The sequence below is a fragment of the Leopardus geoffroyi genome, chromosome B1 (assembly GCF_018350155.1).
Source record: "Leopardus geoffroyi isolate Oge1 chromosome B1, O.geoffroyi_Oge1_pat1.0, whole genome shotgun sequence".
Taxonomy (NCBI): Eukaryota; Metazoa; Chordata; class Mammalia; order Carnivora; family Felidae; genus Leopardus; species Leopardus geoffroyi.
The window spans coordinates 21,130,714-21,147,180 of NC_059327.1; the positions used below are offsets into that span (position 1 = coordinate 21,130,714).

The window sequence follows — 16,467 nt, forward strand, 5'->3', positions numbered from 1 at the left end:
CCAAAAACCTTGTGAAGTTGCTATTATTTTTATTTTTATAATTGATGAGACTAAAGATTGAATAACAAAGTTTTCAAAGCTAGAAACTGAATGCTAAGGTTTAAATACAAGTCTGTCAGGGGCGCCTGGGTGGCTCAGTCGGTTAAGCATCTGACTTCAGCTGAGGTCATGACCTCTGGTTCTTGAGTTGGAGCCCCACTTCAGGCTCTGTGCTGACAGCTCAGAGCCTGGAGCCTGCTTCGGATTCTGTGTCTCCCCCTCTCTCTACCCCTTGCCCGCTCACACTGTCTCTCTCAAAAATAAATAAACGTTTAAAAAAATTTTAATACAAGTCTGTCTAATAAATAAATAAACATTTAAATACAAGTCTGTCTCATCTCAGTATGCCCATATATATATATATATATATATATATATATATATATATATATATAAATCGTATATATATGATCTAATAATATTCAGTCTGTGAAACCTATTTTCTCTTCTGAGGCAAATATTTCTTTTTATAACCCTACACTTTAAAAAAAGTTTTTACAAATATCTTGATCTTTAGTGATTGTTCTTAACTATATTTTAATTTTTTTTTTTTTTCAACGTTTATTTATTTTGGGGACAGAGAGAGACAGAGCATGAACGGGGGAGGGGCAGAGAGAGAGGGAGACACAGAATCGGAAACAGGCTCCAGGCTCTGAGCCATCAGCCCAGAGCCCGACGCAGGGCTCGAACTCACGGACCGCGAGATCGTGACCTGGCTGAAGTCGGACGCTTAACCGACTGCGCCACCCAGGCGCCCCTCTTAACTATATTTTAAAAGTTCCAGTTTGAGGGGCACCTGGCGGCTCAGTTGGTTAAGTGTCTGACTTTGGCTCAGGTCCTGATCTTGTAGTTGGTGGGTTCGAGCCCCGTGTTGGGCTCTGTGCTGACAGCTCAGAGCCTGGAGCCTGTTTCAGATTCTGTGTCTCCCCCTCTCTCTCTGTTCCTCCTCAACTTGTGCTCTCAATCTCTCTGTCTCTCTCTCTCAAAATAAATAAACTTAAAAAAATATGTGTTTGACAAAAACTATAGAATTTGATGCAAAAATGTCATTTGATATTTAAAAAATACATTAATAGTTTTATCAAATATATGCTAACTTAAAAAAATCCACATTGTATGACATCAATTAAACAAAAAAGTACAGAACACATATATATTTTTGTATAAGGGTCTTTTCTATGTACAGTCTCTACATTTATGAAGCTTGAAATATTTTAAGAGGACAAAAGTATCAACCAATTCCAAGGCAAAATATGGTATCTGGCATATGGTAAGTTCTCGATAAATATTTCCAGAAGGGAGGGAAGAAAGAGTGGCTAAAGGAACACAGAGAGTTCTAATCCCTACCACAGCCTTCAAATTCCTCAAAAAGAGTCCTACTTAATTTATAGCCTTCTCTCTGGCTACTACCTTACATATTCCCAAAGTGGACTACCGCTGACTCTCTTCATCTCAGATGTTTGTTCCTCTCCTGTAGTGCTATCCTCAGCGTCTCCTGGCAAAATATTGCAGGATAAAAGTCTCTACTTCAACTATGATCTTTCCTTTCCTTTCTACTTCACAGCCAAACATCTTGAAAGAGTCCTTTATACTGCCTGTCTTCATCTCTTCATCTTCTACTCTTGCTATCTGGTCTTTGTATGTTTCATTACACTGAAACATCATTTTAAAAATCATCAATCACCTTCAAATTACTAAATCTGGTGGACATTTTTCTGCCCTCATCTAACTTGACGTCTCATTTGACCATTCTGTTCGTGTTTCTGGGCCTTTATGCCTCCATACTCCTGACTTTCTTCCCATGTCTCTGGATACTCCTAGGTGTCCTTTTGAGACTCTTCTTCCAAGCCTTTGTACCTTCACCATTTAAAGTCTAGGAATTCCTCAAGAATTAGTCCTTGGTCCTCTGTATTCTCCTACTACACTGCCTCTTAGGCAATCTCATCCATACATACTGCATTAATAACCACGTACAGGTGAACCCTAAATATATACTCTACCCAGCCCTCTCCCCTCATCTCCAATGGAAATGATATAAAGTATCAAAAATTAATTGATTAAAAGCTAATTTGCAAAGTAGCCAATTTGCCACATTATTTAGGATTTAATTTTTTTGAACTTTTACAATTTTTTTTTCACCTCACAGAGTTACTTTTTTGGTTACTGTTGAGAATGCTTAAGATTTACTTTCTTAGAAATTTTTATGATTACACAATATGGTATTAATCAATTATGTTTACCATGCTGTATATTAGAACTTGAGGATTTCATGTTAAGGTTTTGTCACATCCCTGTCTTTGAAGAAAAAACAAATGACTATAACTTGTTCTAATATAACTTCAGGCATTTGTTTGGCAGTTTCAAGTAGATTATCAAACAACTGATTCTTTAGTACACTGCTTTTCAAAGAATTGAAATGAATGATCAAAAGCCAGACACAACTGTGTCTTCGATATCTCCTCTTTAGATGCCTAAGGCATCTTAAATCCATCATGTCCACAGTTGAAGTTTAATTTTTCCCTTCAAACCTGGTCCCTACTGTCATCCATACAGTTAAACCAGCCAGAAATTTTTAGTACTCATTAGTCCATCATCACCATTGCTACCATCATTAGAAGCTTTTCAAGCCTGGACAAGAGTCTCCTCTCTGATCTGCTCACGCTCACCCTGGCCCTCTCCAATCTATCTCCACTCTGAAAAATCTTTTCAAAACACAATCTAATTATGGTATGTACCTGTTAAAAACAAGGCAATAGGTCCAACAGAGTTGCTTATGCTAAGACCCATGTCACCAAGCCAAAACTTAACTTAATTACAGTCTGCTCTGCCAGAAATGGAATCTTAAATCAGTCAATCAGCACTAGTTAGGTAATCTGCTTGACAGACCCCTGCCATCCTCTAAAGGGGAGTAACCTTGCGATAATCAACCCACATTTTTGCCTGGTATGACATCCCTATTCCTGTTCCTTTCTGCCTATATGTCTTTTGTACAGCTCCTTGGAGCTCCGTTCTGTCTGCTAGATGGGATGCTGCCTGACTCATGAATCACTGAATAAAGACAAAAAGGTCTTTAAAATGTAGTCAGTTGAATTCTTTTTTAACATACCAAATTCTTCTGCAGCTTAAACTACTGCCATGATTTTCCATTACTTTTGGGATAAAAACAGAAATTTAATATAAGTTTCCAGGCTCAAAGCTTTGGCACCACCCCACACCCCCAGCTGCACCTCGTACCATATCCTTCCCTGCTCCTTGACCTACAGCCGCCCAGATCAGTTTCCCCTCCCGTGTATCACCTTCCCTCTTGTCATGGCGTCTTGATCCATGCTGTTTCTTCGGCTGAAACTGTCTACTCTCAGCATCCTACTTGCCTAGTTAACTCTTACTCACAATTCGTATTTCACGTTAATATTTATTTGCCCAGGGAAGATTTCCCTGAGCTACTCGACTACATTACTTCTCAAAAATATACTCTCACAGCCTCGAGTATCTTTCTTTCATGGCACTGAACACAGATACAATTTGCTGTTGATTTGTCTATTTCACTGATCAGCATTGATTCCTTCTACCAGACTGTAAGCATCATGAGGGTGGAGGGCATTTATTTATTTTTTTGTTTCCCTCACCATTTTATCTCCAGTGCCTAGTGCAATACCTGGCATTTGATAGCTGTCTTTAACATACATGTGATAACATGCTGTGAGATGAAATGGGAAGTGTGCATAAAGCACTTCTGTTGTATTCCAAAGTACTGTGGTTGTCTTGAGAACAAGCACTGTGACTCTGTGAGTTGCGAACTGAACCTTTTTTCATGGAACACATTTTTACTTGAAAGAACAAATGACAGATAAATTACGGTTATTTGGACTTCGGTATTTGGCAGGCTTTCTCTTACAAATGAACAGTCAGCTATCACTTCAGGATAACCACCAACAATATTTGTTGCCAATCAAAACATTTGAGCTTTCTTTTTTTTTTTTTTAATTTTTTTTTTCAACGTTTATTTATTTATTTTTTGGGACAGAGAGAGACAGAGCATGAACGGGGGAGGGGCAGAGAGAGGGGGAGACACAGAATCGGAAACAGGGTCCAGGCTCCCAGCCATCAGCCCAGAGCCCGACGTGGGGCTCGAACTCACGGACCGCGAGATCGTGACCTGGCTGAAGTCGGACGCTTAACCGACTGCGCCACCCAGGCGCCCCAAAACATTTGAGCTTTCAAGTGAAAATCAGAATTTGGGAAAACGTGTATATACCACCATGAGCTTTCCAATATGTAAAGATTTTTATGATAATATCCATGAATGTGATTTTTTCAAAAATTGTATAATAAATATGTCAACATTTAGAAGATCTGCATAACTTAGTGAACCAGTATCTTCCATTTGATGTTACAAGATTATAAGGGTAAAAGATCCATTCAAAGCACAATATAAACCACTGGATTTTAACATAACAGATGTCAAAAGTTTCAAATTCCACATTGCAACAAAACTTTAACAAACTACCACTAGCCAAGTGTTGATAGAATAACCAAGAAGAATATTTACAAATATCTGAAAAAGCTATTAAAATGCTCTTCCCTTTGCCTACTTATCTGTGAGGCAGATTTTCTTAATATATTTTGTGAAAAACAACACACTGCAATGTACCAAATAAAAAAAAGGAGGTGAGAATACAGCTGTCTTCTATTAATCAGACACTGATCAGATTTGCAAGAATGTACATAATGCCAAAGAGGTTGAGAACCATTGCTCTTCACATATGGAAAGATGAGTAACAATTAGTCTATATTTACAGTGTAGGAGCCATGACAAATACAGAAGAGGTACAGGTAGAATTCTTGGCCTAGGTCTAGCTTCAAATCCAGTCCTCCGAATTACTCTGTTCATGCTAGATATAAGAACTGAATAGGGAGAATATAAACCTATTATATGCGGCTCCTGGGTGGCTTGGTCAGTGAAGTGTCCAACTCTCTGGCTCAGGTCATGATCTCACGGTTCCTGAGTTTGGGCCCCAAGTCAGGCTCTGCGCTGACAGTGCAGAGCCTGCTTGGGATTCTCTTTCTCCCCCTCTCTCTGCCTCTGTACCGCTGGAACTCTCTCTTTCTCTCTCTCTCTCTCAAAATAAATAAATAAACTTAAAAAATATGAAGAGTAAGGTGTTTTTAAGTTTGATGAACTGAGAAAAAGAAAATAAAAGTTTGTGAAAAGGAAAGAGATGCCAGTAGGAGTTTATAAGAAATATTAGTCTAGTAAGATTGCACAGCATCACGTCTTTTGAAATACCACATTACTTGGCTTAGTTGTTCTGAAAACTTATACTGTTCTACCCTTTTGCAAACTAGAGATAAGAAAAAAATCTTATAAAATGATTAAGAGAATTCAGAAAATATACTTACATTTGGGCTCATCTGTTGTAACAGCCAAAATAAAGTCATATGGAGTCATGAATAACTGCCCTTCACATTCTATAGAAGCAAACAAACGAAATCTTCTTTCCCGAGATGTAGCATAGAGGTCTAAGTCTTCAATGTCTGTTCTGCTGATAGCAACCTAAAGAAAGCAGATAAATTTGGACTGTGGGAAATAACATCTTTTAGAAGCTAAATGCTTTTAATTATGTTGAAAGTGAATCAACAGAGTAAATGAAAAAGTGTGAAAATACTGTCTTCTGGAGAACTAAATCATTTTATAAATAAGTTACCCATACAAATAAAATGAATTAATGTGTGAAAGATCCTACAATAAATATCATTAAGGCCCTGAAAATTCTGAACTGACACTTTGAAGGACCTGTGATTTATTTAAGTTTTACTTTCAGAGAACATTAGATCTCTGAGCTAGTAGTTTCTTTAGAAGAACACTAACTCTTTCTGAACGCCTGCTATATGTTCTCTATGTAGCATTATTTATCTAATTAGAAGTCTATTTGCTAGAGTCTATTGATTTTCTAAAAAAAAAAAAAAAAAAAGTTAGGGGCACCTAGGTGCCTCAATAAGTTGAACATCCGCTCTTGATTTGGGCTCAGGTCATGATCTCAGAGTTTGTGAGACTGAGCCCCACGTGGTGTTCTGGGCTGACAGCATGGAGCCTGCTTGGGATTCTCTCTCTCCCTCTCTCAGCCCCTTCCCTGCTCTCATGCACATACTTTCTCTTTCTCTCAAAATGAATTAACGTTAAAAAATATTTTAAAAAATAAAATAAAATGAGAAAGTGAAACCCGGAAGGCTATTCAGGGCTACCCCTAAGGAAAGTACTTAGTGGCAGTGCTTAGATTAGATCTGAAGTTGGTAACTCTAGATCACTACAGTACAATTACCACCAATGATCATTCTGAATTCTACCTAAGGTTAAGATTTTACAGAAATAGAAGGGGGGGGGGGGAAGGAAGTCTCTTTTGTTTTCCTTAATTGCAAGACCAGTCCTCATAGATAAATAATTTTATCTTTATCACTGTTATTTATTTTTTCTCTGAATTACAGCAAATTTATTTTTAATAGGTTTTTTTCCTGATTACAAAAGTGATGCATAGTTATTGTATACAATTTAGAAGACAGAATTTTAAACATTTACAGATACATAGATTTTTTTCTTTTTTGGCAAAAAATGGGATTACACTATACTGTTCAGTTATCTGTTATTTTTAACTTACTAATATATCAAGACTGTTTTCCCATGTCACTACTCTACTAGACTATTTTTTAGTAGTTGTATAATATTTCATAGTGAATGTAGCATAGCACAATTAATGCATTGCACATGGTTGAATATTTAAGTGATTCACAGTATTTTACTATTATAAAACAATGTTATAATGACCAGCCTAGAATATATATATTTAAATACATCTACAAAGAGTTGAGGTAAATTCCTATGAGTGGATTTGGTTGGTCAAACAAAACCTTTTCATACATATTTTCACTCTGCCTCTATGGAGTTAACAGCAATTTACATGATTATCAAAAATACAAAAATAACATTTTTACACATTTCATAAGAAATTCTTATTTAAGAGGGCAAGCTTATTCTCTTTATTGTCTCTTCTATGTCTACTAAGTCATAATGCCTATCGTGTATAGACTATTAAAGTTATTTAAGTATCTAATATCTTGAGAAGTCACATCAAAACAATTCATAAAAACTTTCAACAAGGAGACTACATTTTATATTTCTAAGTCATGCTTTATTAAATGAAAAGCCAGGCAAATGACTAATCTTTTCCCACTATTCTGAACACTAAGATTTTTAAAAACATTGTACAAGTAGTCAAATAAAAACTAAAAGAAAGGTTCACTCCCTACTTTTTAATGGTATGTATAAAAGATAAGACTATATAGTCTCTGCCTTTAAGAAATATATAACCTATACGGAGGGGAAAAATACTAGTTGGAGAGACAAAAGGTACAAACATGGAAGCAAGGAGTGAATCCAGTTAGAGTAAACAGAAATAAAGCATTGTAAAGGTTGAGGTTAATAAGAGGGCTTCAGGAAGAAAAAAATATGAATTTTAATGTCAGGAAGAGATATGAACACTCTAGGTCTACACAGCATATTTGAAAATGGTAATAACCTCCTTGGAGCAGAGGATTTCCATTCATGGAAAAATGATTTCTGAATGCCAGACTAAAGCACTGGAATTTAAAATGACAGACAACATGGCTTTAGAAGATTCTTACATAGAATCTTCTTACATAGAGCAATGACATAAAAATGATGCTTTAGAAGAATAAAGCAACTCAGTACCAGAGACAAGTTGGCTCAGCGATGTATTAATAACACTCAGGTGATCCACAGGTATTGTGAAATTGTTTTGGCACTGCCATGGGTGAGAAGTGAGACACTGAACAACTTAATGTCAATAATGGCCAATAATCTCCTTCAATACTCCTCAGCGATCAGTTTAACATCTTAGGTCCTTTTCTACACATATATCCCAGGGGTTCTTCTTCCTCTTAGCACAGGGAAATCAATCTTGTCTGTGACCACAGTTTACTCTCCTGCTTTCTTCTTGATAGGCTATTTCTTGGACCTAATTGGCCATAATCAACCAAGACCCATTTCCAATGAACTTCCTGAAGGTCCCCTCTGTGTGGAGCTCTCATGGTTTCCGCACCACAATCTGAAGTCATGCTTCAGTCTAACACTCTGAACCACAATTTTTGCCTCTAGCATCTTTATTCGTTATGACCTAATATGGACTTGATCTGTGACTTCTGCCCTTACCTGCTGTTGCCATTACTGCTCATGACGTACCTGTGTTTTCTCATCAAACTTTCCTCCCTAAGCGGCTGTGACTGGTCCCAGGACACCAAACCTGCTGGACCATTGCAGCTGGGAATGGGATCCACCTTCCATGCCCTAATGCTAAGAACTCCTCCCTCTCCTCAATTTCTACTAACAATCAATCAACAAAACCTATTGTTCTCCCTCTAATTTCTCACATCCACCCCTGCCACCATTTTTGTTTAAGCACTCACTACTTCTCTAAAATTTTACAGTAATGCCCTACCTGTGATTTTTGCCTCTAATCCATCCTTTACTGATAGAAAGAGAAAACACAGTTTGAATCCTTTAACCACCGGAGTAATGGTATCAAAAGAAATCTGACCAAGAAGAGTTTAAGGTTTTCATTCAAACTCCACTGTATGAAACAAATTGAAGATGACACAAACAAAAGGAAAAACATTGCATGCTCATGAATTGGAAGAACAAGTATTATTAAAATGTCTATGCTTTCCAAACCAATTTACATACTTAATGAAATTCCTATCAAAATACCAGCAACATTTCTCACAGAGCTAAAACAAACAATCCTAAAATTTGTACAGAACCACAAAAGACTCTGAATAGTCAAAGCAATCTTGAAAAAGAAAAGCAAAGCTGGAGGTATCACAATTCCAGACTTCAAGTTATATTACAAAGCTGTAGTAATCAAAACAGTATGGTACTGGAACAAAAACAGACACATAGATCAATGAAATAGAACAGAAAACCCAGAAATGGACCCAAAACTATATGGTCATCTAATCTACAACAAAGCAGGAAAGAATATCCAATGGGAAAGACAGTCTCTTTAACAAATGGTGTTGGGAAAACTGGACCGCAACATGCAAAAAAGAATTAAACTGGACCACCTTCTTACACCATACACAAAAATCAATTCAAAATGGATGAAAAGACCTAAATGTGACATCAGCTGGAGCAATTTCTTACTAGATCCAGAGGCAAGGGAAACAAAAGCAAAAATGAACTACTTGGATTTTATCAGGATAAAAAGCTTCTGAACAACAAAGGAAACAAAACTAAAAGGCAACCTTTGTAATGGAAGAAGATATTTGCAAATGACATATCTGTTAAAGGGTTAGTATCCAAGTTCTATAAAGAACTTAGCAAACTCAACACTCAATAAACAAATAATCCAGTTAAGAAATGGACAGAAGACACGAATAGACATTTTTCTAAAGAAGACATCCAGGTGACTTACAGACACATGAAAAGATACTCAACATCACTCATCATCAGAGAAATACAAATCAAAACCACAATGAGATACCACCTCACACCTGTCAAAATGACTAAATTAACAACACAGGAAACAACAGATGTTGGTGAGGATGCAGAGAAAGGGGAACCCTCTTACAATGTTGGTGAGAATGCAAACTGGTTGCTTCCACTCTGGAAAACAGTATGGCAGTTCCTCAAAAAATTAAAAAAAAAAAACGGTACTACCTTATGATCCAGCAATTGTACTACTAGGTTTTTGCCTGAAGGATACAAAAATACTGGTTCAAAAGGATACCTGTCCCCTGATATTTACAACAGCATTATCAACAATAGCCAAATTATGGAAAGAGTTCAAATGTCCATTGACTAATGAATGGATAAAGAAGTTGTGGTGTGTACACACACACACACACACACACACACACACACACACACACACACTGGAATCTTACTCAGCCATCAAGAAGAATAAAATCTTGCCATTTGCAATGACATGGATGGAACTGGAGTGTGTTATGCTAAGCAAAATAAGTCAGCCAAAGAAAAACAAATGTCATGATTTCACTCATATATGGAAATAAAACAGATGAACAGGGGGAAAAAAGAGAGGCAGACCATAAGACAGACTTTATCTTTTTTTCTTTTTTTGTTTTGAGACAGTGAGCGAGAGAGTGAGAATGCACACATGGGAGGGGAAGGGGCAGAGAGAGAGGGAGGGGGAGAATCTTAAGCAGGCTCCATGCCTAGGGCAGAGCCCAACACAGGGCTCGATCCCACAACCCTGGGATCATGACCTGAGCTGAAATCAAGAGTTGGGCACTCAACCCACTGAGCCACCCAAGTGCCCTCTAACACTCTAAACTATAGAGAATAAATTGAGGGTTATTGTAGGGGAGATGGGCGGGAGGATGGGTTTAAGGGGTGATGGGCATTAAGGAGGACACTTGTTGTGATGAGCACTGGGTGTTATATGCAAGTTATGAGTCACTAAATTCTACTCCTGAAACTAATATCACACTATATGTTAACTAACCAGAATTTAAATAAATTTTTGAAACAACAAAAACTCCACTGTATGAATTCTACCCACTGTTGCCTTAGCAATAATAGTACCCATCGTTTTGATAATGGCATAAGGTGGTGACTTCAGGTTTATTTACCACCACCTTAAAAGAAGAACTGGGAAGGCGTTTGGAATGGCTTGTGTCCCAAACAAAAAAAAAATATACCCTAAAAGGGAAGAACATGATTTATGTATAAGAGATAACTGGAGGGGCGCCTAGGTGGCTCAGTTGGTTAAGCGACCCACTTCGGCCCAGGTCATGATCTCATGGTTGGTGGGTTGGAACCCCGCATCGGGCTCTGTGCTGACAACTCAGTGCCCGGAGTCTGCTTCTGATTCTGTGTCTTCCTCTCTCTCTGCCCCTCCCTCTGCTTGCAGTCTGCCTCTCTCTCTCTCTCAAAAATAAATAAACATTAAAAAAATTAATAATAAAATAAAAAAAAAAGAGATAACTGGAGCCTGGGTGCTTAAAATGGCTTCCTACTACTGTAGACTTGTTACTTCCTCCATTGCCTCTTCTCAATTTAGTGTGATAAATGATATAGTGTAGTAATATATACTGGCACTACTCAAATGTAACATAAACTGGTAAAAAGTAAAAACCAATTTTCCCATGTTAACCCAGTATACTAGAATGATCCTAGAACAGTTTGGTTACCATCGACTGTAAGGAATGGGTTCATCTGGCTGAAGAATGCGATGAGATGAAGAACAAAACAGGAAATCAATGCTTTCATTGGCTTTTTAAAAAGCGTATTATTATTTATTTATTTTGAAAGAGAGAGAGAAAGTGGAGCAGTGGCAGAGAGAGAGGGACACTGAAACCCAAGCAGGTTTCATGTTACTAGCCCAGAGCCCAAGGCGGGACTTGAACCCACAAACTGTGAGATCATGACCTGAGCTGAGATCAAGAGTTGGACGCTTAACCAACTGAGCCACCCAGGCACCCCCTTTCCTTGGCTTTATATTCTCTATTCATTTCCACTGACTTACTTGTCTCTTCGTACTCAGATGCCACACTGTTTTAATTAGCATGTAGTTTTAATAGTATGTTTTAATAGCATGTAGTTATGCTTTGATATTAGGTAAAGTGAGATTTCATCTTATTATCAATATTTTAAAAATATTCATGGTGATTGATACTCAATTTTCTCCTCTAACTGAACTTTGAAATCAATGTGTCAAGTTCTATTTAAATAATACCTCCAGCATTTTGTTGGGGATGACATTCAATTTTGGTATAACTTAGGAGACTTGATTTTTCCCATCTGGGAAGACGGAGATCTATTTATTTAGGTCTTCAACTATGTCTCTCAGTAAAGTTTCGCAGTTTTCTTCATATAAGTTTTAAATACCTTTGGTGGATTTTTGGTACACTTTATAGTTTCTATGTAATTGTGAATTGTGAATGGAACATTTTATTCCTGTTACATTTTCAACTGGCTATTTCTAATGAATGGGAAAGCTACTGACTTTGGTATATTTTCCCTGTATCCAATTACCTTTTTAAATTCCTTCATTTTAATTATTTTTTCCTTGGATTTTCTAAGTAAAGAATCATAAATTCTTTCATAATAATGACAGTTGGTAGTTTTTCCTTTTTAATATTTATAGTCATTTTCATTGCCTTAATTATGAGAGGTCCACATCTCTAAATAAGATGTGTAACAGTTATCAGTAATAGTAAGCATTCTTATCTTGTGCCATGTTTTGAAGAGAATGCTTCTAATGAATTGCCACTAAATGCAATGTCTGCTGTTGATGTTGATCATTATCGTCTACCTGAAATCAGCAGTGGGTGTTTACCTGTTTTCCTATGCTCCCTGGAAATGTATTTGGATTAGAATCGTCATCATGACCAGAGATCATCTGGTCTTCTTGCTTCTTTACCTTTTTTCTTAAACCAAAACAGAAGCATAAATATGAGTCCCCAAACAAAAATTTTAAATGTGCTAGACAAGTACAAGCATGAACAGAAATCCTCAAACAAAAACTCAAAAGTTATTGGACAAAACTCTATTATTTATATAATCTTTTAACAATTTTGTTTCCAAGATGAGTATTTAAAATCAACTAATGAGCTAATGTAAATTCATTCATTCAATAGATACTTCTTGTGTGCCTACTATATGCAAATGAGTTCATTATAAAATAATCAGCTGGAAGATCACTTAATCTAAAACTGTTTTGGAGTCAAATACGAATAATCTCAGTTTGATCATGTTTTACATACATAGATGCCTAATCACTTTCAAACCTTCAACTGTCCATGTGCTTCTTTCTCCAGAGTTTATGAACAGACTATTTTCTTAATGAATGACCTAACGGCACAGATGAAGAATTTAGTAAATTTTTTCTTTTTTTTAATGTGGTACAGTTCTAACCACACTAAATTTTATAGTGTTTAGGAGGTTGATAAGGAGCAGCGGTCCATGAATTACTAGAATCTCAGAGGAAAGGGACAGATTCAGATTAGCAGATTCCCAAAATATGAGATAGAACTCTCAGACCTTTAAAAGATACAGCTTTGCTTTTGAATTTTCTAAAGTTTAGAAAATCTAAACCTTTTTAAGTTCTAACATCACTATTATAAACATTCAAAAATAAGAACCAATAAATAAAGGGAAAAATGATATTCAAACCAGTTTACTAATCCTCTTGGAAGCCTTATTAGCTTACAAATGACGATGACCTTGTACCATGTTAATGTTCTGAGCATTTAAAAAAACAAATACAGCCATTTCCCTGTAGCAATTGGTGTGAATCTATGGATAATCCTGATATTACAAGGAACAGGCTAAGTACATGTGTATTCACTGGCTGATCTACTTTAATACCTTTTTTTGCTTATCTCAATCCAATATATCTTTTTATTTTATTTTTATTTTTTTTTCAACGTTTATTTATTTTTGGGACAGAGAGAGACAGAGCATGAACGGGGGAGGGGCAGAGAGAGAGGGAGACACAGAATCGGAAACAGGCTCCAGGCTCCGAGCCATCAGCCCAGAGCCGACGCGGGGCTCGAACCCACGGACCGCGAGATCGTGACCTGGCTGAAGTCGGACGCTTAACCGACTGCGCCACCCAGGCGCCCCCCAATATATCTTTTTAAAGTTAATTCCTAAAGCTTAAAATTAACCTAAACATTTTTCATTAACATGTACTGTTTCAGTAAATAATACTTTTGCATCACAAATTCCCAGTACAGAAAAACTCATTCATAAGTATAATGTACCTAAGGCGATTGGAAAAACTAACCTGAAAACCAAAAAACCTGAATTATATAACATTAGGTGTAAAAACATTACCAAAATGAAAATCTTTATTATCAATCCAATATTATGTACTTAAAAAATAAGCTTTCAAAAGTGGTAAAGTATAACTAGACCATCAGTGAACTGCAGGGAAAACATTGACAGGAGTTATAGAAGTCATGGTCATTTAAGAAAAATTCTTCATTTCCATAGGTTGATGGTCAAACTAAAAAACACACATTTGGGAAATTGAGGAAGTGATAGCCTTTACATTGCTAAGGAGTATTATAGAGAAAACCCTCAAGTTTATAATGGCTATAAGGGAAATGGCCTCTCCAAGAAGCTGGAGGGTAGCAGAAGCATACACAAAGCTGAAGACTGGTATGCTTCTAGGAAATAATTTCTTCAAAGTAGACACAATATAAAGTTTAACACAATGTTTCCATGTTCCATCTTTCCTGGAGATGCCTCTTTTAAATGGCTTATTATAAGGTGGAATACATCAGGTGAAAGATAGCTGCTGTTATCAGCAAACCCAATGAAGAAGCTCTTAAATCCAGGGAGACTGAAACATAATTTTTGTTAGGTAGTAAGGAGCACATCAACCTGTGAAGTATATAGCTCATTAATTATCGATTTCAAAAATTTGTTCTAATAAAAAATTCTTGGATATTAAATATAATATTATTTGTACCTTGAAGATTTGGATGGTGGTGTCTCTTCTGACCTAGAACCAAGAACTGAGCTTCCGATTTCCTTCCTATTATCAGAACGCATCCCTTATTTCCCACTTTCAGTAATTGCGTTCCTGCCAACCTGTGCCTGAGACCTTTTCCTGAATACTTCAGTAGTTCCCCTGGGATTACAACGCATGCTTATCCCCACCTCAGTACTTGGTGTTAAACTGCTACTTTATCAGGTCTCCTTGATGCTTTATTTTCGTGTCTGCTATAGAGATCTGCTAGTTAGCAACATGGCTGTCTACTGCCACCACCTCATGGAACCAACTAAGCTAATAAGTAACCAACATCTGGTCCTAACCTGTTCACAGAAACAAGAATGAGTCTAATTTCACTCTGTACCTGGGAACTATAATAGTCTCTGAGCTATAGTCAGCTCCAATAGTATTTTCAATTAGCTTCAGCTTCCTTTTCAGCTTTTCAACTTCTCTGGAAGTGAGTCCTGATACTTTTGCAGCTATTACCAAGAAGATGAATCTTTGCTCCATATCAAATGGTCTACGTGATTCTTCAGCTCAGACTCTCAGAAAGGATACCTGCCAGAAAACTTCTGCTGCCATGCCCTCTCTCCTAAAATACTGCACCAAATCAGTCCTAATTAATCACATCCCTTATAATAACATGTCTGAAATTCTGACAACAGTGAGAGTGTTGAGAGTTCCCTGAGAGTCAATACTATACTTTCAAGAAACCCTAGTTATTTTCTTTATACATCCCTGGTCTGGTACTTGCACTCCTTTCCCCCATTCCTACTGAGTTGCAATGATCTGTTTACGTATCTATCTCTGCCATTTAACCACGAATTCCTTGAGAGGAAGAGTAGTTCTTATGTTTATAAGGACTTAACCAGTGTTTAACATAACGCCTGGCACATCTAAGAGGCTTGGTAAATGATGATTGTGGAAATAAATATATGCTTGTGGATGAAAACGTGATTCCTTAGCAAAGGAATACTGACTGAGTCTGCCTCAGGTGGTAAACAAGGACACAATCAAAAGAGAAGCTTCTGATTCCAAACTAGGAATCCAGACAGAGATGATAAAAGATACTCTAGGGGCGCCTGGGTGGCTCAATCAGATGAACGTTCCACCTCAGCTCAGGTCATGATCTCGCGGTTTGTGGGTTTGAGCCCCACGTCGGGCTCTGTGCTGACAGCTCAGAGCCTGGAGCTTGCTTCAGATTCTGTGTCTCTCTCTCTGCCCCTCCCCTGCTCATGCTGTCTCTCTCTAAAAAATAAACATTAAAAAAAAAAGATACTCTAAAGTTTTAGTGAGAAAGGTATGGCATAATTTATGGGTATCTGGTTTGTTTGTTTTTTATGTTTTTATTTATTTTTGAGAGAGAGAGAGACAGAGCACAAGCAGGGGAGGGGCAGAGAGAGAGGGAGACATGGAATCCGAAAAAGGGTGCAGGCTCCAAGCTATTAGCGTACAGCCGGACGTGTGGCTCAAACTCAGGACCCATGAGATCATGACCTGAGCCAAGCCGGATGCTAAACCGAATGAGCCACCCAGGTGCCCCTATGGGTGTCTGTTTTTTAAAAGTTGTTCAAACATATCTTTAAAACTAATGCTGGTAAATGCTTAAGTTTAGCTGTTGTAATAAGAAGACATATGAGATTTTTCATTTTATTATTTTAATAGAGTAAAAATTCTGGTTCAATGAATATCTTCTTAAGTAGGGATGCAGGCAAAAATAATTTGTGGCTTGAGTCTTAAAATGTAGAACACTCAATTTTCAGGCACCCCTCCCAAGTGACTACAACATATAAAAAACTGCATATTTGGATTTTAAAACGGTTCCACATACTTAAAATTTTAAAGTACACTTGACTCTTGAACAATACAGGTTTGAACCGCACACATC

At 37.2% G+C, this 16,467-nt stretch overlaps 1 protein-coding gene across 5 annotated transcripts in view; it reads right to left on the bottom strand.

Moving 5' to 3' along the window:
• The window catches only part of MICU3 (mitochondrial calcium uptake family member 3), a 112,593-nt gene that overhangs the window by 56,377 nt on the left and 39,749 nt on the right, over positions 1 to 16,467 (bottom strand). For all 5 annotated transcript variants that reach the window (XR_006706614.1, XM_045455052.1, XM_045455043.1 and 2 more), the window contains exon 2: positions 5,440 to 5,593. Coding sequence is in view for 4 of the 5 variants with exons in the window: in XM_045455052.1 (XP_045311008.1) it covers positions 5,440 to 5,593 (154 nt within the window). In the remaining variant the exon portion in view is untranslated. The remainder of the gene's footprint in view (positions 1 to 5,439; positions 5,594 to 16,467) is intronic.